The 21,351-nt window shown below is 45.2% G+C and overlaps 1 protein-coding gene across 1 annotated transcript in view; it reads right to left on the minus strand.

Annotated features, from left to right (window-relative positions):
• Window positions 1–757: 757 nt before the first annotated feature.
• TMEM132D (transmembrane protein 132D) overlaps window positions 758–21,351 on the minus strand; it is a 231,512-nt gene continuing 210,918 nt past the window's right edge. Inside the window, exons 6-9 of the mRNA XM_027689664.1 lie at window positions 9,622–9,827; window positions 8,263–8,536; window positions 6,700–6,891; window positions 758–3,841 (exon numbers count right to left, since the gene is read on the minus strand). Coding sequence (XP_027545465.1) covers window positions 2,666–3,841; window positions 6,700–6,891; window positions 8,263–8,536; window positions 9,622–9,827 — 1,848 coding nt within the window. The 3' untranslated portion in view covers window positions 758–2,665. The remainder of the gene's footprint in view (window positions 3,842–6,699; window positions 6,892–8,262; window positions 8,537–9,621; window positions 9,828–21,351) is intronic.

Here is a 21,351-nt window from a genome sequence, read left to right on the forward strand (position 1 = left end):
GGCTGTTTGTCCTCGGAGAACTTTTCGGTGGTTTGTGCTACCAGATGAACTCGCTGTTAGTTCTTCCTGCTCCCCAGAGGCAGCTAAGGCAGAAATGTGGGTTTACCAGAGCAGCTCGTTGGCAAAGCAGTTGTGACAGGCTGCTCCCAGCATGGCCTGTACCTGCTCTTCCGAAGGGTCGGCTGTGCCGTGACGTTGGAGAGGCGACCTGGCACGCACACCTCCGATGTGCACAGGCTGCCAGCTGAGAGCTGGACACTTCTGCCCTGACCAACACACACTGCTCAGGGTGAGTGTCTGAGGACACCGTGTAGTGATGTGTGAAAAGCACCCAAAATAGCTCCAGAGTTGGAGGCAAGACTGTGGGTTAGAACACGGCTGAACCCGCCGGGAGCCTGCCATGCTCTGCTGCTGCACCAAGACTGCTCCCATCACCTGAGCACTCATCCAGAGCCACTCTGGGCCCTGCACTGTGCTGCCCTCCCTGCTGCACCTCCTCCTGCACTGGGTCATCCAGGCCTCGAGGAGAGGGGCTGAAAGCAAGCAAAGAGCGTCTGATGTGCAAGTCCTGATCTCCAAAGTTTTGGGCATATCTGCCCTATTTACACCTACTCTTTTAAAAACGCCTCAAAAGGTTGTTCAGCCAATTGTGGATCTTCCCAACAGGAGAAAACCAGAAACCAAAAGCAGAAACTCAACATATCGGGCTTTCAGGCTAGAAATATGCATGTGGAATTTATTTGTAAATAGTTTCAAACCTTGGAAGGGTGGCTTGGTGCAAATACATTTGTAGCATAACATGCTGTTGATGTTGTGTGTTCTCCCCCAACACTGCACAGTGTAAAACTTGGTGACTAGACTGTGCCATGAGCCTTCAAGGATTCATCAAAGGACACGTCTCCATATTGCTGCCAGTCTCTTTTAGGGTAAACGTTCTGACAGTGAAAGGAAAGAGGCGTTCAGAGTAGGAAAAAAAGATGAAGCCACTAAAATGCAAATTTTATTCACAGTTGGCATGTTTATAAATATATATATATTACATTCTTACAATCTACAGTACATTCTAAATATAGAGGGATCCAATCTAAGTGTTTGTGGGAGGGCGGGTGTGTATTAAACTGAGCAACCTAGATTCAATGATGGGAAGAGACTTAATAACAAAAGAAGGGCGGGGATTTACTCTGGAAAATAAAGGAAAACTTGAAATATAAGCTGGATTTTAGTTAGTGCTTTGGCACTTTGCCACTGGCCATTGGAGGCTGCTTTTGGACCTCACCAAAAATGTCATGGTTTTGGGGCTGGAGGGCACATCGGATTGGAAGGGTAATCACTGAAATCCTACTGTATGTACATCCTTATCAGAAGAAAACAAAAGATAATCATCACCTCTGGGAGAAACAAATGTTATCTACTGAGTGTAGCTGTTCAGGCTTCAATGTTGAATGTGCAGCTCTCCCCTGCGACCTCCGAGTGCCCTCTAAACGTGCTGAGCAGGGGCCTAAAGAGGCAGGAGCAGAAGGAACTGAACAACCCGACCTCCCCCAGGGGAGGGGATGGACAAAGAGGCAGCTGCTGCTGGTGCTGAGTTCAGCACAAGTTACACTTACCCAGAGAGAGAGTGGCCAGCTTTGGTAAATGACAGCATGTAAAGCAAGTACCAGTGTGGTACCAACAGGGTCTGTGCTTGGCAAGAGCACACCGTGGAGGAGGGAGTGTGCATGGAGGGGAAGGAAGGAACCACAGGCTTCCAAAGGTGACTGATGCTGGGAAGTGCCCTCAGGATGCCAGATGGGGAAGGCTCCAGGGAAATGGCTGGGAATACAAATTCGAAACAGGGCAATCAAAGAAAGTGGGCTTTTTAAAAATAGCGCGTTCTCTCAAACTTTCCAAAACAGACCTTTCCTTAATATGAGTGATATTCTGAGTATAGATTATATCTTCTCCTATTTTACAAATTAGGAAATACTGAAAATTGGCTGGCAAAGTTTATTACCTTGGCATCTACTTAAAAAGAGAGTTTCAGTTTTAACTGTATATGTGTATCCATTCTCAGTGCTTGGGAGGCAAACATGCTGGTTGTTAAACAGCCCACTTACTCCTTTTCCCCCTCCAGATTCTTTGGAAACTCATGACTCTTCAGCTCTGGGAGCTGCTTTGCTCACACTGTTTTTGTCAGCTTTAAATTAATTTCTTGGATGGATATTCTCTGCACGTGGCTTGGATGACACGCTCTTTCGTGGATCTATTTATTCTGAGACCAATTTTTTGCTTTTAACCAAAGCTTGCAATATTGAACAGTAGAGCTGTGTGAACTTTGTAATATCCAAACTGCTCTGGAGTTTGTTATATTTATTGATTTCCTGGGAAAGCTCAGAGAATGAAACCATATTATTTTGCTAAGGTTTTTTCTCGTGTTACCATGTATCAAAAAACCACACACATCTCTCACTTCCATCTCTGAGCACAAAGAGGATTTGAATTCTAAGAGCTGTCCAGGATCTCTGCTCTCCCAGCTGCTTTTGGGTGGCTTCTTGGGGCTCCATTGAGTTATTATCCACCAGTGGATTCTTGTTAGCTATTTTGCCCCACTACCCAAAATTAAAGGCAGAAGGTGAGTGAAAAACAAACAAACGAACAAACCAAACCAAAAATCTCTTGTGTCTCATTACGCATTTTCGTGTAACCTCTCCATATAGTTTTTAAGTTCTTTGCATTCCCCCAGGTCCATATCCTGGCAGACCCATTTAATGTCATCCTCATTACTCATCAAGATTGAGTTGACAGTTGGACACCCATCATCAGAGGAGATGGTGGTAAAGGTGGTGAATTTAACCCGTTTCCTCTTAGAGGTAGGAGAAGTAGTTGGTTCACTTTTCTGTTCTTTCCCTTCAGTGAATGTGGTCTCAGCAGACCTGAAAGATTGTCCGTTGATATTTTTGGTGGCATTTGTGTTGAGAAGATATTTACTCTCTTCGTAGTCCACTCCTCTGTCAATGGCTGTGATATGTTCTTCTTGTTGGGATGAGAAATTTATGTGATTCTCCAGAAGTTCTGTCCTGTTGCTCAGCCCAACCCAGTCATGAGAGTGGCTCATGCCTTCCTGCTCTTCAAAGGGAACTTGTTTGTTCCTGTACTTCAAAGCAAAAGTGACACAATTGATAAGGAAGACCAGAATTGCCAGGCAGAAGACTCCCAGGAGAGCATACATCCCTATCTCCAGGTCACTGAGTCCCCTGGGTGACTGCACCAGGTCATTCTCTTCCAAGTCTCCGTTGTTTCTGGGCAGATCCACCTGCGCAGGGAAGCTCGTGAAGTCTATGGGCATGTTCTGACTGTCATCATCCAGGAGACTTTCTCTGTCTTCTTTTCTACTTAGAATAGACCTCTGGGTGGTGGTTCCCCTGCCCTGCTCGTGGCCCATGGAGGAGCTGTAATAGTGACCATCCCCTCCGGCTCTTTCCTGCAGGGTGTTTTTCTGGCGCCGGTCACTGGCGCGATTTTCCAGGTGGACACCAGCGCCCCTGTGTTTACTGTCACTGATGTTGGGGTTGGCATCACCCTGCCCAAACTTGACTTTAATGCTGCCACTTCCAACAGCTAGGATGCTCTTCCTTTTGGATTTCTGGCACGACTCACTGATCACCATCTCTACCTTCACCAGCGTCCCCTGGCCTTCTGTCTCAGCAGCAATCACAGGCCACTTGAATTTGGGGTCGTGGTGAATGGAGACCACCTTCTCATCCAGCGATGTGGCTGACAGGGAGAAGTCTTTGGGGTCATAAATATCCAGGGGCATGACAGATCCGTCACTGAATTGGATCCAGCAGCTGATGGCTGCTTCCTGTAGTATACAAAACAAATATACACACACTGAGAATAAACATTGAGGGAAATACAGTCTGTCCCAGTCTATTCCCTCCTCCTCACAAGATCCATATACCATTTGTAACCAGAAAAGAAATAAATAGGGAGAGCAATAAAATTAATATCCTGCCAAGATGTGAAGAGAAATACTAGTCTAAAACACTCATTGATAATAAGATTTGTTTCCACAAAGGTGCTTAAAGGAGCTGTATCCCCTGGGCTCTGCAGAATCTACTTCAGCACCATAATAAATTGCATGTCAGAAAGCATTACCGGTGACTGAGATCATTTACTGTTGTATATTTAAATGAAAAAAAAATTACATTATTTCTAAACTGCTTAAAATACAAAGTCTCCTCTTATTACATTCAACACATGCTAAAAAAATACCTAATACAGCAAGCAGGTCCATACACGGCTCCACACCTTCACTCCTTGATTTTTGTCTCTCAAATTAAATTAGTGGATTGTACAAGCAAAGTAAACCAATCAGTTGCTTCTTTAGGAAATGGCCAGGGTAATTTTCATGCTTGTTAGCAATTAAAAGCAAGACAATAATAAAGTTTAATCTTGTGTCACAGCAATGCAGATTGTGTACTTCAGAGTGCATGGAGGCTTGCTGAATGTAGATGAATCTGACCTGAGTACTAATTCTGTAACAGAATGTGCCTGATTGTGCAGCACTCCTAGGAACCTTCACTTTTGGTTTCTACCTTGAAACATTTCAGAAAACATGTGCTCACCCATTGCTGAAAATCAGGTCCTCTAAGGACTCACAAATGGCTGTCGAAAACTGCAGTGCTCCCTGAAAAAATCTTTGCATTCACACATGGATCATTTACAGACAAAATTCAAGGTGCTCTCCTGGAATCTTATTCCTGTTTCTGGTGGCCTGACTTGCCCTGTTTTGTTTGCAATATTTGCATCTTATTAGACACCGGAAAATCCACATCAGACAGACTCCTGGCTTGATCAGTAGATTCTTTAGTGCCTGAAATGAGATGAGCTTTTGTCCCCTGAGAGTTGGGATCACCCTGCTCTGAGAGTCTGAGACAAACACCCAACCAACAGATTAACTTGCAGAAGCTGTAATAAAAGTCCTGTTCCTTTAAATAAGCAGTTTTTCAAACAGACAGTATTTACATTCTAACTCCACACATGCATAGAGAATAAATATATATGATTATCTTTGAAATTGTTCCCAGCACAAAGTCATTCACCTGTTCATAGCATGGAGAATAAGCTTCCAGTCTTTTGGGATTGTACCATGCATAATCTACTGGCCTGATTCCGAAATCCTTGCAGCCACAAAGCTCCCCCTGCTTCAATGGGAGATTTGCTTCTGTCTCTATTTCAGGACAGAGCCCTAAGACTTTGCTGACACTGCCATAAATCCCTGCTTTGTGTTTATTAATCTTTGGATGTTTCTTGAAGGCCGTATGGAATTTGTGTCATCAACTCTCATCCTCCCACTGCGTTGCTTAAACCTGCATAACCATTTATTAATTTTGCATTGCTTTGCTTACAGGGATTGTGCTCTGAAAATCATGGCCTGAGCAATGGAGGGAATCAGATGCCTTTCAAAAGAGAGCCAGCCCTCGAAGGATGGAGAGCACACACCTTCCTCACTGGCTTAATATTGATCCAATGCTGTTCTGACTGTGCCCCTGAATCCAGAGAGGGACCTGTCCAGACTCCATTTCTGGGAACTGAAATGCCAGTGCTGGGCAGCAGAGTGGCAATAAATGCCATCAATCCCCACTTTTGGGCTGATTTCAAGGCAGTTTGTATTACTCCCCATGTCAGCAATGGACAGCTCACTGGCCTTATTTCCAGCTGCCTGGCATCGATTTCTTAACTCCTGGAAGACTACAGGAGCCTGATGTTTATCACCCTATAAAGGCAGCAGTCCTGCATTATTTCTCATCCTGCATCCCAAGGATAAGGCTCCATGATGAATTAAAGCATCTCAACAGTTGGCCAGACTTCAAACGTGCGTGTCATGATCATTTACCTTTAAAGCTCAGAACATGTTCAAGTGTTAAGAGCCAGTGTATCCTTGATGTAAGTCCCAGACTGATGGATTTGGGTTGGAAAAATGTTTAAATTTCAAATGTATACAGAAGCACAAGGACAAACACGAAACAGGGACTGATGGGGACATGGCAAGGTCCAAAAGCCCTTGGTAACTGCTGGTTCCCTAATACAGGAACTAAGAATAATAAGGGGAAAAAAAATGGTTTATGAAATCATGAATCAGGAAATGAGTCAGTGATGCTGATTCATATTCTAGTAATGAATCAGAATGAAAGGGATGTTCCCTGACTTCTTAAAGTGCTCACAGAAAGTAACTAAAAGAAGAAGAGTTTGGCATAATGCAAAACACTTTCTCATGTCAAGATGGAATTAAAGGGTTGATTTGGGTACCTGTGGTGGGAGGTTGAACTTGGCAATGTAGTTGGCAATATGTCCTGTGATCTATTAAGTGTTGGATGGGACAGAAAGGGCATGTGTGTGTGTGTGTGTGTGTGTGTGTGTAAGGGATTTGCTGTTGCTTAATTATGAAGCATCACTGAGTTGCCTGTGTTATTTATGGGATGCAGCCATGACAGATGGGGTGTTTGGTGACTGGGTTGTTTAAACACAGTGCCATTTCAGTGAGATATTTATTTTTCTGTTGGGGCACTCGGTGGCCTTCAGAAAAGTCTCCATAAGCAAAATGTTTCATTAGCACACTATTAATAAAAATCTGCTTGATTCCATGAGCCTGTAATGTCAGATGTGGTGACTCAGAGTGGTGTCCTCCCACAACACAACACATGTGGGCAACAGTACCTGCTTTGGGGACTGGAGCAGCTCTTGTGCCACTGCTGTAGCAAAGATGGCCTTGTTGCTTCCTGGGCTGAGCTGCAGAGAGAGTGACAGTCCAGTCACCAGCTGCACTCCCAGGTCAGTTATTGTCACCTTCTCATCCAGAACTGTCACTGTCTTCTCGGCCAAGATGGCATCTGAAAGGGGGGACAGTATCTGAAAAGAAAAACTGAAGTTAGCAAGAGCCATTTTGCACAGCACCAAGTGAAATAGCTGCACAGAGCTCCTGTAATACAGATAAGGGACGTTTATGGTAATGGGAAGAATCCCTCATAGCAGACAGACACTATTAAAATATGATTAAGAACAGCTAGTCACATTTTATAACTCTTCTGCAATAATAGGGGGCTTATAAGCTCTTACCAATGTAATTGTGATCAGCTATGCCATTCACCTCTGTCACATGTATTAACTCTGCTTCACATGTATTAACTATTTGTAAATGTAATCTTTATGTGAAATGCAAGTATTTTATTAATGATCATGTTTTTAAGTGGCATAAATATAATGCAATCCGTAGGTTTAAATAAAATCTATTCAACAAATGGCATTTATTTCTATCCTATGGAAAGAAAGGTTAATGTGTTGCTACAATAGCCACTCATGTTACTGTATACAAAGTTGATAGGGGAAATTTGTTTTGGTTAAGAAAATATGCACAGAGGTCAGTGCACTGACACAGGACATCCAGAGATGCTCATTAGCAAGCAAGTTGAATTTAATGATCCATATAGGGTACAGAGCATTTTGGAAGCAGCTTGTAAGAGGTATTCTTTAAATATAACTTGCTCTCAGCTTTTTTCCCTGGAATTTTTCTTTCCACAGTTTTATGTGTATTTGTCAGAGCACTGCAAGTCTCAGAGCTCTGGAAAGTCTTTCAGAAAATCTTCAGAGATTTTGCAGAAAGCCAGAAATCTCAAATCCCATTTCTCCAGCCCTGATGACCTTGTTATCAACAGGTGTGATGGTTGTTTTCTGCTTTGACAGTTTGGGATGATGAGCATGTCTGGAGAGCTACATTTTTTTCCCTGTTCCAGTGTTTCTTAACATGTTTTCTTCTTTGTATTATCACCAAATTAATCTGTCTCCCCCTTTCTCCTTTTCCTTTTCTTTTAACTAATATTTGGATTGATATTCCAGTCTCAGTTCCTTAACCAGCACTTTTTCATTTGCTCTGTCAATGTAGGCTTTGAGAAGACTGAGCTGTTCCACCAGCTGCAAGCCTTGTGGTAACCTACACACTGGCTCCAGGTTCAAAAACAGCCCTAGAAAAAATAACCACAAAAAGCCTCTGAATATACAGGTTTGACCAAATCAAATAAAACTGCCATCTATTTTACTGTGGGGCACAAACTAAGAAGAGAAAACCATCTCTTCTGTGTCTTCCAGTCCTTGCTGCAATTCTGTCCCATTCGAAAATTCATGGCTCCAGTTTCTGCTGTTAATGCTGCACCACCTCTTCAGCACCTCAGCTCTCAGGGTGGTGGGTTATTGGAGGAAAAGGAACAAGTGACTCATTTTCCCTACCTGAATGGTTGTCATTCCCAGCTCCAGCCCAACCAGGACCTGTCCGTCCTGCAGCTTGGCGATTCTGGGCTCCTCCACCTGCATGAAGTCCCTCACCAGGTCAGTGATGTCGATCTGCCAGTCAGATCCCAGCAAGAAGCTCGTCTGCCCACCGGGGTCCGAGGCTTCAGCCACAAACTGGGTGAGGACTCGCACCAGGGCGTGCTGGTACTGCAGGGCACAGCCCCTGCCCTTCCGCTCGTCCTCCTCCTCGTCATCGCTGTCTCTGGCTGGTCTGGGAGGACACCAAGAACAAGAAATTAGTTTAAACTGCTGTTGGGAGAGCTTGGAAGAGGAGAGTTATTGCTGGTATAAATCTCAACATGGCTGCTGGACCAAGTTGCGTCCATCAGCGCTTTCTGAAGTCAGCCAGGTTCCCCCACTTTTACCCTGTTTTCCTTGTTCATAACTGAGACCTCCAGGCTGCCTAGACCTCCGAAACAGCAGCTGAAATCACCAACTGCCCTGCTAGCTTCCCTGCCACCTTGTCCTCTCCAAATATCTCCCATTGTTTTCCATGTCAAGTCCTTACTTTCAGGACCTTCCCACTTCTCTTTCTGGATCTTCCCATAAACATCTTTGTGTTCCCATGGAAATCTCCTCTGCACCTGCACACACATCCCCCTCTGTACGGTGTTCAGGTTGAAATCACATCTCCACCAAAATCTCTTTGCTGTGACACTGACAGGAACCCAGTAACAAATGTTTTTATAGGCTGGTAGGAATACCAAGTACCTCCTTTATCAATTTGTTCTTGTTCTTAATAGCACTGACAACAGTTGCAACAGTTCTGAGCTGCCTATATCCATCCTCTGTCACTCACATGCCACTGACCTGTGGGTACAGACAATATCTTAAAGCCCTCATGTAAGAGGGTCCTGACTTTGGGACACTGACCAGTGCCACTGCACCCTACAGTGACATGAAACAGGTCTGTGCTAACTGTGACCACTAACAGTGAATGCATTAACTGCCAGGACCTGTGAAGAGGCTGCAGACTGACCACCCCTGCCAGAGCTGGTTCTTGCTGATGTCTTCTTGCTGCCTCAAGCCTGATCCCACCTAACTTGACCAATTGGCTCTTCCCACCTCAGTCATTAGCGCTATAAAAGGGGATTGATTTCCAATACAGGACCTGCAACCTGCAGTTTCCATTTCCCTTATAAGTCCAGTGCAGGAGCCTATTGAATAAATGTCTGGTGACCTTCAAATTTAGAGCAGAATTGCATTAAGGCCAAATGAGCATGTTCAGATCCACTGGCCCTGACAGGTCTCTGGCAAGTGCACAGCCCAGAATGAACATCCTCTAATGAAACCTACCTCTTATTAGAGATGATGGGGACTCTCCACCCCTTGATCTGATTTAGTTCTGTGTCAGAGACCTCTATCTGCAGCGGGAGACGAGGAACCCAGACTGTCATCTCTAAAGGGGCACTCAGATGCTGGTAAGTAAAATTAACTATGACATTCACTTTGCCTTTCATTTCCTTCCCATTGACAAAAACATAGTCACATCTGTCAGAAACCTGAAAAAAAGGAGAAAGAAAAAAAAATTAATGAGTCCCTTCACAAATTATAAAGTACACCACATGCTGGGAAAGTGGGTGGGAAGAAGAGAAAGGATCTAGATTTAAACAAGCTCCAAGTTCAGAGGACAATTAGGAATAACAGGAAAGGTGCCTGGTATGCAGCCTGTATAATTCAGCAACATTTGAACAGGCTGGTTTCTTCTGCTATAAACATTTCCAGTACAATTTAAGATAAAAGAACAGCTTTTGGGTCCTTAATTCCCACTCCAACAGTAGGATAGTCCCAGTATAATGGCAGTGAGAGAGGATCCTTCTCCTTTCCCCAAAGCTCAGTCAGACTCTCCAGTCCTCCTGCTCTACCTTGTGTGCAGCCCAAGGAACACAAAATATCTGTGGGGGGGAACAGGTACAGGGAGTTGAGCAAGGGACAAATTTCTCTAATTGACTCTAAACTTAGACAGAGGGTTTTTCAAGAGTCCCGTTGCAGGTACCAGGGCATGGGGTGGTCACAACTAAAAACTGATCACAGGGAAGAGCTTCATCCCTGCTGCAAATCTGACAGAGGCCTTACACAACACTTGAGCAGAAGCTCAAGCTAGTCCTGATGTCTCTTTATTTATTACCTGCAGCTCTGGACATCAATATTGCAGAGAGTTAGTAAATCTCACTCAAGTGACTTCGCAGCTATTGCAAGGATCTAGGTGAGCTGACAGGACCTGTTCATTACAGTTAGTTAAAATATATGAGTAAATGGACATGTCAAATAATTTATTAACTACCACTTTACCGTGTTGATGATCTGAAGGAATGATCTATTAAAACCCTGAACTCTTTTCACAATCCATTACCAGCCAGGCCTTCTACTCCATTCCGTCAATGTATTTAATATTTGTCACTCCAGAATGTATAGCCTCATCCTCATCTGAATTTAATGCCATTTTCTACTTTTCTGTTTGAATGCTAAATGAATTTAAATCGTATTTAATATCACCAGCTTTTTTGGGATAATTTGCATTTCTAATATTATTATCTTTAAACAACAGCAACCCCCTCACAGACAGATCCATAGCAAATCCATTTCCATCCTTGCTTGTCTGAGCCTAGGTAACGTACCAGAAAAGGTTATCGTGGCTCTTGCAATGTCTGTCTTTTCTGTTTTAAGGTCAAAATCTTATAGTTGTTGTTGGTTTCAGCAGAAAAGTAAGGAGTTTGTTTACAGGCAGATTTATGTTTTTCGGGATAGCCTCATCTTAGCCTGTTTTACACCAGCTCTTAACAGCTCCTGTCAGGATCCAATCTCGTTGTGCTGCACAGCAAGACAACGCAGCTGCTGTCAAAAAAACCCCTCAAAACATGGGGGTACAACACGCAAGGGAAGGACCTCACAGCAGGCCCCCAGCTGGGGCCTCTGGCACTGGTGTTACATCCACTCCATCACAAAGCTGATCCAAACTGGCCTGGGCTGAGGAAGATGAGACTTGGCAAAACTCCGGGACAAGCTCCATGTGAGGCTGCAGAAATGGCTACAGGGAAGGCTGGAGGCATGAGCACAGTCCCCTTCTGGGAGCAGCATGTCTGGGCAGCAGCAGGAGAGCAGACGTTGTTCTTGCATCCCCGCAGAAGGCACGATAATGTGAGTGTGATATTTTCAGGGCAAGAACTACATCATCCTTCCTACCTGCAATGCCTAATGGCCTGTCCGACAGGCAGGAAGTGAGAAGACCTTCAGGCAGTGCCTGGTACATCTGCTCCTTCTCCCACCTTGCTTCTGTAAGTGGAAATCATCTCCTCCTTGCTGGCACTGTGCTTATCCCTGTTGTCTTCTTGTATTTTAAGTGCTGTTCTCACACCAGACAACTCTCCTACGTGCTAATAAGCTTTGTCTGCTGCTTTCTGCCTTTCCTCTTTCCCCTGAGACACCAGTGAGAAGAGAAACTGGGCAGAGCTTCAAAATGCTGATTTCCACTGGAGAAGCAACACATAAAGCTGAAGACAGAGCGGCCCCAAGGTCACACTCAGCCCAAGAGCTGATTGCCCTGAGGTCCTGCACTTGCCCTTGTGCTCTGCAGGCTGGCCCAGAGGCACAAGTGAATGGTCTGAAGACAAGGATTTTCTTGAGCAGCACATGGGTAACAGGTAACAGCTTTGTGTGACTTCCTCACCACCTCTGGTCCCAGCTGCCAACACCTACATTGGTGAATGTCAGCTAATTAACACATTAGGCAATTAAACGTCCCCATGGGTGACAGACCTAGGACTGAAAACATTTCCTAGGGATTGAAGGCAACAGGTGAACTTCTGTGCTGCAAATCAGAGCTCAGGGATGAGTCCAAACCACTGTGTGGAGGTGCTGGAGCCCCCAGCAGAGCTCCCCTGCATGTCCCCTGCTCTGCTCTTCACCAGGGCTGCTGGCAGGGGACCTGCCAAACATCCTCCCTCCAGGGTGATGCTTCACTGTCTGAACAGTGGCTTTTAAAGCACACACAGGCAGCACAGGTGGGATTTTGCTGCTGGTTTTATTAGTCTGTTAACGTGTGAGGAGCAGTTCAGCACAGGGAGGCTTGAACACCACTGAGACTCTCTCCAGCCATGGAGATAACTGCTGAATTATGCTAGTAAGAGATGGGAATCAGACTATCAGATTTTAAATTCATCAGTGCTCAAGCAATGACAAGAGGAAGAAAATCTGGCAGGCAAACAGACCTCAACTCCAACTTTGTCAGGGTTTACTGCAAAAAGAGAGTTAAAAAAAGAATCCATCCCTAAAAACCTACCACATGAATGATTAAATAAATACCATGACCTTGTGCTTTCAGGATTATTATTTATAAAACAAACTGATGGTCAGGAAAAAAATGACTGTGCTTGGGACACCCACTTGTGCCTGTTTCCCTTGCTGTAAGTGAAGTCAGCAACAACTATGAGCTCATTCAGCTCCCAGCCAGCCCTTCACTGCTTGAATGAATAAGCATCACTGTTCTGCTGCAGTTTGCATGCAGCCCTAACAGAGCAACATCAAAACATGGGGCAAAGTACAGTACATTTTCATAAATCAGGCCAGCACATTCAGAAACAGGTCATCAATAGACGGGCAGATTAGCCATGCCCGTGTTGCTGCAGACACATCCGAACTATTCATCTTCCAGCACAAGAGAAGGACTTAAAGAGATGCAGGGAGAGAAGAAAAATTGAGCTTCTCCTTCTCTTTGACGCCGCGGTTTTCCAAGCTGCTCGTCGGAAAAGAGTGAATATCTTGCACGATGAGTTTGCCGGGGCTCAGCTGAGCTCCCGCAGGACAAACACGCACCCGGGGGAAGCCCCGGCACAGGCGGCTCAGCAGCTGCGGGCTGCGGGCTGTCCCCCCCCGCGGTGGCTTCTCCGTGTTCACGTTGATGGGAACAGCGCGGAGAAGCTTCGGCTGCCACCGCCTTTTCCGAGCCCGCATGTCTACTTTTCAATCTGCAACGGGATTCAGTTGCTCAGCCTGTCAAGCGGGTCCTTTCCTTCGGCGTTAATTCGTGGAAGCATCCTTTGGGTACCCGCCCTCCTCCGTGCCCGGCAGGACCGCGGGAGCGGAGCCCCTGCTCAGCCCCTCGGGGTGCGAGCAGGAGAGGGGCTGTGCTGAGCCAAGGCGGCTCCCCGGCGTCACCGAGGGCACTGTGCGATCGCAAAACGGACAGATTCCAGAAGAGTATAAAGCACATTATAAAATGCAATAGAAGCTACAAAGGGGCTGGAGCAAGGGGGTGATTTGTGGGGAAACCCAATTTGTTTTCTTTCCAAAATCCAGTGACTCCCATCCATCTACTCCTCTTCCCTTCCTCCTCCCTTTGAGTTTTGATATCTCAAGGATGGCAACTCCAATTTTCAGTAAAGATGACAAGGGCTCAAGAGAGAAAGAGTAGATTTTTCTTTTACTGTTAATGTACTGCTGGAATACACCTCTGTGTTGTGGCCACTGGAATTCAAGGACATTATAATGCCATTAAACCCTTCTGGTGCTGTGCTCCCTTGCTAAAGCCTTTCTGGGCTTTGTGTCACTGGAGCTTTTCACACAACTTCACTGAGCTGACTGCCATTAATTAAGGGAGGCTGTACTTAGCTTTCACAAGATGCTCCAGAAATCCTCTCAATACAGGGTACTTTTATCTCTTGAGGGAACTGAGGTTTGAATGGTTTTTTTGGGGGCATGGACTTGGTAGGTTATAAAAGTGCTTTGGGTTTCTTTTGGCTCCTGCAGGTCCACCTCTTTCCCTTACATCAGTGAATAGCTAAGACAGCTTCCTCTGAGTCACACACACACATCTAATCACTGTGCACCAGGGCACCGAGGCCAGAGGTCTGTCCCTTACTGCCAGCACAGCACAGAATCAGGAATTAGATTTCCAAGTGCACCATGTCCATACCAAACATGTAGCTTCTGGCAAGCTGGATGTCGAGTTCAATCATCAGTGCTGCAAAATGCACAGAGTGGAATATTTCAGATGTGCTCAGCATTGCATTGAATTCAACCCCCCAGTCCTATTGTCAGAAAAGAGAATTGAGTTCAGTCACTGCTGCTTCCTGCTATAAATCCTTGCTGTAAATATGCAGTCCCCAGCCCCACATGCAGCTCTGTGCACTGGGTACCTCAAAACTAAACCCGAAATTCAGCTGGTGGCCTTGCAACTGTGGAGGGGAAAACACAGAGCTGGTTCCTTGCAAACAAATATTGACCAGAAAAGGAGAGGACACTGCTGGTCCAAGACACCTTTTTTTAAGGTTTGCTTTAAAAGCCTGTTTGTGTTGTTTGAAAAGGAGTCATCTCTGACCTTTAAAACTCCCCACATTCTGTATGCTCTTAGGGTGTGATTACAAGCAAGAGAAATTAGGTTTTATTAATTTCTGTTATTTTATTTCAGAGTTTGCTACTTTATCTGTGGAAGAAAAACCTTTTGAAAGCCTTTTAGTAGCAGGACTTCAGCCAGTCTGGGAAAAACATGGAAAGAAGCAGTAAGACTCCTCACAAATCACACACAGTCCCTATCACCCCAACCTCCTGCATCCAGTTCTCCAGTGAAGACAGTTCCCATCCCTTTCCTAAAAGGATTTTACTGCTTTTCCCATTGTCCTTTTGCAGAGACTGTCTGTGGGAGATAGGAATTTGTGTGGCTGACTATTCCTTTGGTCCCATAAACTCTGTGTTAGCTTTGGGTGGAATAGAATCCAAAGATCTAATGGGAGGGAGGGAAAGGGGAATGTACATCATAACTCCCAGAAGAGGTACCCAGCATTTCACTGTCAGCTCCCAGAAATAGCTGTAACAGTCTTTCCCCACCTCATTATCATTATTAAATTCCCATGGGATAACAGTAAAACCCTCACAGGAAACTGCTTTTCTGCTACAGTAATTCTGTTGGAACTCTTACGAAGTCACAGCTAATAACTCTTTGAAAATAAGACGTATCTTGGGCAGTTCAGGTCTAGACATTTCAAGGGTGGCCAATTAGGAAAGCAAGTCTCTGATATTTCCAATAATAAAATCTGTATTTCAGAAACACTCTGTGACTCTGTCCCCCATCCATGTTCCTGTAAATGATCCTTCCCCCATACAAGCACTTTCTGTATATAATATACACTTCAAACACAGCCCTGCCACCTTGGCAAGCTCATGGGATCTCTTCTGATTTAGCACTGCACACATTTTCCTTGGTCTACCAGCATAAATGGGGATATTTAGTAATGTAAGTTATGATAATGAGTCCTGCCTAAATCACTGCTGTCAGAAGAAGAATGGGGGAGTCTCTTCTAACCATTAAAAATGAATGAGGAGGGGCATAAATAAGCAAAAGCAGCTCATTTGAGCTATAAAAGACTCCAGAACACAAGCTGTGTACCAAGGTGCAGAAGGATGAGGCCATTATTAGTTCTATAAGTCACTTATAAATGACTCAGGGGAGGCGGAGTCACCTTTAATCACCAGCTCTTAACCCGAGGTGTTGGAGTGAGATTCGTTACTGTGATGACTGAATCCAGCCTGGAATTATGCAAGGCAGAGACAAACAACCACAATGAAGCTGCAGCACAGGGGGTGGATCAGCCCTAAGCCCACTGTATGTCTCCAGGAGGGACCTGTCCTAGTCCGGGGTTCTGGGAGGATCCTCAAGTTAAGAAATCACCGTGCTCAGATCTGATGGCAGCAGCGGATCTGTTAAACCACCCTGGATGCTGCTGGAATTAGGAACAACCACTGAACAGCTGTTCTTGAGGGATAATTACAGCACCTCCCGTGTTGAAGAGGAAAGAAAGATTTTTGTTTAGTTTTTTTTTTTCCCAGAAAGAAACAGTAAATGCAAATGGGTATTGAGTCAAGTTTAGGGATGCTCTTCCTGTTCCTTGGTCACTCAGTGACTTGCAGGTTCAGCAGGATAAACATCCCAACTTGGGCAGTTCCACAGCTGCTGAAAGAAGGATGACTTGGCCTGAACCCTAGTGATTGGATTCCAGACAGATTTTAAATACAGCTTCACCTCGACAGCTTCCCCCATGGGGGGGAAATCACACACAAATAAGGTCTTCTTAATTTTAAATATTTTGAATTTTAATTGTGAGGGCTGAAGTACCTGCCAAAATCTGAGAATACCCTTTCAAAATTGACAAATGATAGGACAAGGGGGAATGGCTTTAAGATGAGAGTATGATTAAACTAGATATTGGGAAGAAATTCTTCCCTGTGAGGCTGGTGAGGCCCTGGCACAGGTTGCCCAGAGAAGCTGTGGGTGCCCTATCCCTGGAAGTGTCCAAGGCCAGGTTGGACAGGGTTTGGAGCAACCTGGGATAGGGGAAGGTGTCCCTGCCTATGGCAGGGGGTTGGAACTTGATGATCTTTAAGTTCCCTTCCAAGCCAAACCATTCTCTGATCCCATGAAATGATAAGCTGTACTCTCAAGGCTTCGTACCTCGTCATTCTTCTATAGCTGGTTCTCTGCCCTGTGCAGAAAGATTGTGCTGGTTTTAGAGCGGGTGTCAAGTGGCACATCTGGACTCTGAAGATTCAGAAAAACCAGAAGGTGCTCTAAATTCTGAAGGTCCACACCTTCAAAGTGTCCACACTTTTCCACAGTGGCTTTCCTATTGCAGCACAACATCAAAGAACACTGCAATCCACAACTGTATGGGATTTTTTTACCCAGGGACAAACATCTCCTTTAGTTTCTAAGGGTCTTCAGAGCTTGTTTCCTGCCAGGTTTTCCACAGTGTCACGATGAAAGTGTCACCCAGCGCTGCAATAAATGGATATTAGCAGAGACTTGTGCCAATGAAAGATGTTTTCACTGCACTGATCCACCCGAAGCATATCAGAAACCATATTGATTAGGAGAACTCTGATACCAATTAATTCCTAGGAGATTTTTTTTCAGTTTGCTCTGCAGCTTTGTGGCAAACATCAATATGTTATCCTCAGCCAAGAATTCCCGAGTGAAACACGCAGTGGGACGTTTCAAAAGGACTTACAATTCTGGGCAAACATCCAAGTGGAGCTGGAAGTTTAATAGCTCCTTTGTGAATGTTACGGATCCGACACAACGTTCGCAGTGTGTTGGTGTTACTGACTGAAAAATCCTCTCATTAATGGTCTCTCCTCAGGAATCACCTTTTGTTTTTTTTTTTTTGTTTTGTTTTGTTTTTTTTTTAAATCAAGATTTGGCTGATAAAATTTCAGTGGATTTTTCCTTTCCATGTTTTTTTTTTTTTGCACCCCTTTCCACTCAGCCACTGAGCTCAGGACACTTGGGTGCCACCTGGGCAGGATGTGCCCGTGGTGCTGGGTTACCCCCTCTTGGGGTACTGGCAGTCGAGCTGCCTGCTGGATTTCAGCGGGGCTTTCAAGACACCTACGGTTGTTTTCATTTTTTGGGTCACGAAATTCAGTTTCATTTCAATTTCAAATGATTAAAATTATGTAAAAAAAAGACACCGTGACATCAAGGAAAAAGTAATTTTAAAATGAAAAATCAAAACATTTCATTTCGGAAACGTCAAAACAAGTTGTTTCCTTGACACAACAGGAACCTGCTAGCATCCTTTTCTCCCTTTTTTCTGTCAGAGATGAAATTCCAGGGAAATTAGCATAATTTCATGAAGCTGCTTTACAGAATGCCAAATTCTGACTGAGTAAACTCTGCCAAATTTTCCCCAATAAGCCTTAATCAACTGGGGCCACAAATCAAAACAGAATCATCACAATGAAACTCTGCTCAATTAAAACCCCATCACATGGAGTCCATGGTACCTTCAGTGCTATTCTCATTTGCAGGAAGAAAAGTAAAGGCAGAGAACAACCTTTCCAAAAGCCTGGGGTTAATTCCCAACTCCATCACACACTTATTAGGTGGTTGTGTGCAATTTATTGAGACCAACACCCTCAAGGATACTGAAGTGTTAACTCCCACTGAACTCCAGGGGAGTTTGGTGGTTAAATCTCTTTAAGAATCCGGGCTTTAATCTGCCTTTGATGTATTTGTAAAATGAGGATGCTATCCCCTTGTTTTAGAGGGATTTTGCAAAGCTTAATCTGCAAGAAACAAGAAAGAGCTCAGGTGCTGGGGTTACACAACCGCATCTTTCTGTTGCTCAAAATGTGTCTGTATTTAGAGCACAGCCCTTCGCTGTCTGACCTGCAGCAGCCACCGAGGGCACTGCACAGGGGATGGTGGCACGGGGTGTCCCTGACAAGCAGGCAATGCACAGAGAATTCAAATGGCTTCATTCACTCCTGCTGTTCCCCACTCCGTTTGCTGCTCTGGCCATCCCTCATTTGCCGTTGGCTGGGCTGCAATTCCTGCTTTCCAGCTGGAAAAGGGAGGTGGCGACTTCCTGCCCACCTGCTGCTCCTGATATTCAGCGAGCAGTGATCCTGCCAGCACAGGATGAGCAAAAGCACGAGACAGCTTTGGTGTCTGCTCCTCTAAATCAGCAGGACACGGGGATGGCAGCACTGTCAGGCAGGCAAGCGCCATCTCATGACTAGACAGAAACCAAACTGCTGGGCTCAGCCCACCTCATGCTTTGGGTTTTAGAAGCCACAACTTGTTTGTAATCAATGTGACAACACGTTCTTGCCTCTGCTAATTGAGTTACATCTTCCTATTTCTCTCTTGATCTGGAAACCACAAGCACTCTGTGTCGCTCACCGCAGTTGCCCAGGAAAAGCAGGAGGGGAATGACAAACAAATCCAGCACCCCAAGCTTTTCATCACTAAACTGAGAGTGGCTTTCCTCCCTTCCTTCCAGTAAATCTTAAAGAAGTGTAATGGCAATGGAACAACTTTGCTTCACACTCATGAAAAGAAAGGACACAGGCTGCTCTCTTGTCTCTGGGTAATAAATACTGAGGTCCAAGTGAAGCGGAGCCGATGAAGAATGTGATGAATTGGATGGACTAAACACTCAAGCCAGGCTGTAAAGGGGATGGTCAGATCCAGTCAGTGAAGCAACACTGGGGGGAGGAAGGTAATGGAGATGCTCACAGCCTGAAATAGCCTGTTCTGTGAGCTGCTCACGGTGTGTGTGAGACCCTCTGCCCCTGGGAGCAGCTGAGAGGAAAATGGACACAACTGCCTGCAACACCCATCCGACAGGACACACAGGAGGGCAAAGTGCTTCCTGCAGCTCCTGTACTCTCCCAGAGCAGCTGAAGGACTTCAGGAGATGCTGAATCTCCCCAAATGCAAAAGGGCTGGTGAAGGAGCACTGGCAGTGGTGGTGAGGAGCAGTCCCAGTGCTGCCCAGCTCTCCCAGAACTCTGGGGCTGGAGCACTCCCACAGCACACTGACACAGGGATTTCAGACCCAGACCGGGGAACTAAACCACCAGCACCAGTAATGTGTAGTCAGGAACTTTGATTTTGTCTATAATTACCATGACAGTAAAATTAGGGGTGCAAAACATCTAATAGTCACATCCAGGATACTTTATACTCCCACTGTCTACAGGAAACTAAACCCTGTTACTTTCTGCTCCACTTGTGACCCAGCATGCAATTCAGCATCAAGTTTCTTTCACTGTACTTCCTTCATTCACAAAGGCCAAAAATATTTCAATATTTTAATTGGCAAAAATATTTCAATACTTACTGATTTTACACTGCTTTGTACTATATTTAGCAATAAATCTATACTAAGGTGAATTTAGTAAGTATGTGTTTTATGCTGAGGTGAATTTAGCCCTCATACACTGAATTTTCTGCCTTCATATGCTGACCACAGAAGGCATGTGTGTCATTCTCAGTTGCCTGCTAGAATAACAAATGTATAGCTGGAAGGTCAATGCTAAAAGAAACATTTTACTTGAATGCTGCTTGTTCTATACAAAAGCAAAGGGTCCTTTGAAAAAAAGATTTCCCTACATGAAAAGGAGTTTTCTCATTTGTACCACCTCCCAAAATGTCCCTTTTCACTGCATGAAGCTGTGGGCTTGTCCTCCCACAGAGACCAAGGCTCATCCTTGCTTTGCTGCAGCCTTGCAACAGGTTATTCCTCAGTGAGGCATGGTTTCTGCAACGTGGAGATCATTCCCCTTTGATAATCACCAAATCCAAACACTTATTCTCCCTAAAAATATTTCATTAACACACTGCAGCAACACTTACAGTCACAGAGGAGATGAAGGCCCCAACACCCAGTGATGTTTCCTTCAGAGAGATGTTATGGATTCTAACCAAGGCAGGGAAACAGGCTTTTATTTACTCCTGAGATCAAGAGCTGAATCACATGGAGATCAAACCACGTGCCTAAGGCTTCACAGAACATCTGTGACCCAGCCAAGAAATGAAACCCCAAATCCCAGGGCTCTCCTCCCAACAGCAGCCTGTTATTCCAAACTGGGGCAGACCCTGCTCTAGCAGCATCATAGAATATCCTGAGTTGGAAGGGACCCACGAGGATCATGGAGTCCAACAGCTCCAAGAATCCTGGTGAGGAGTTCCCTTGGCCCCACCACCTGTGGGAGCACCACACTTTTTTCTGCTGCCACCCTCACAGCTTCAGTAGTGGTGGGACCTTTCCCTTTTTTGCAGCATAACCACTCATGCAGGTGTGGGACTGGGACTGTCTGAGTCTCTGCCATGTTTGCACAGCTCAGGATTTCTGTTGGCTACGTGCAGTTTTCTTTTTTGGCGCTGCCATCGCATGTAACACAATTACGTTAACAAGCCTCTCTCTCTCCAAAGAACTCCTGTTTTCCTCTTCATCACCCCGAGACACACTTCCAGTCACTTCTAATCTATCCCCAGCAGGTCATTTTTGACATATGGCACCAGTGCAAAGGAGAGCTGTGCCTCACCAGTAGAATTCAAACACCTGTTCTGTGGATGCTGCTTCCGAGGGCGCGGGTGGGAGGAGTGAGGCACGCAGGATGTGCTGAGCAGAGTGGATTTTGCAGCTCCTCCACACACCCCACTGCACCAGCAGCACCAGATCCCACGGCTGGGCAGGTTGTGTGCTGCAGCTCCCCTGCTCCAGGCTGAGCTCCCAGCTCTGG

Source organism: Neopelma chrysocephalum, unplaced genomic scaffold (genome assembly GCF_003984885.1).
Source record: "Neopelma chrysocephalum unplaced genomic scaffold, ASM398488v2 Primary Assembly neopelma1_77, whole genome shotgun sequence".
NCBI classification, from domain to species: domain Eukaryota; kingdom Metazoa; phylum Chordata; class Aves; order Passeriformes; family Pipridae; genus Neopelma; species Neopelma chrysocephalum.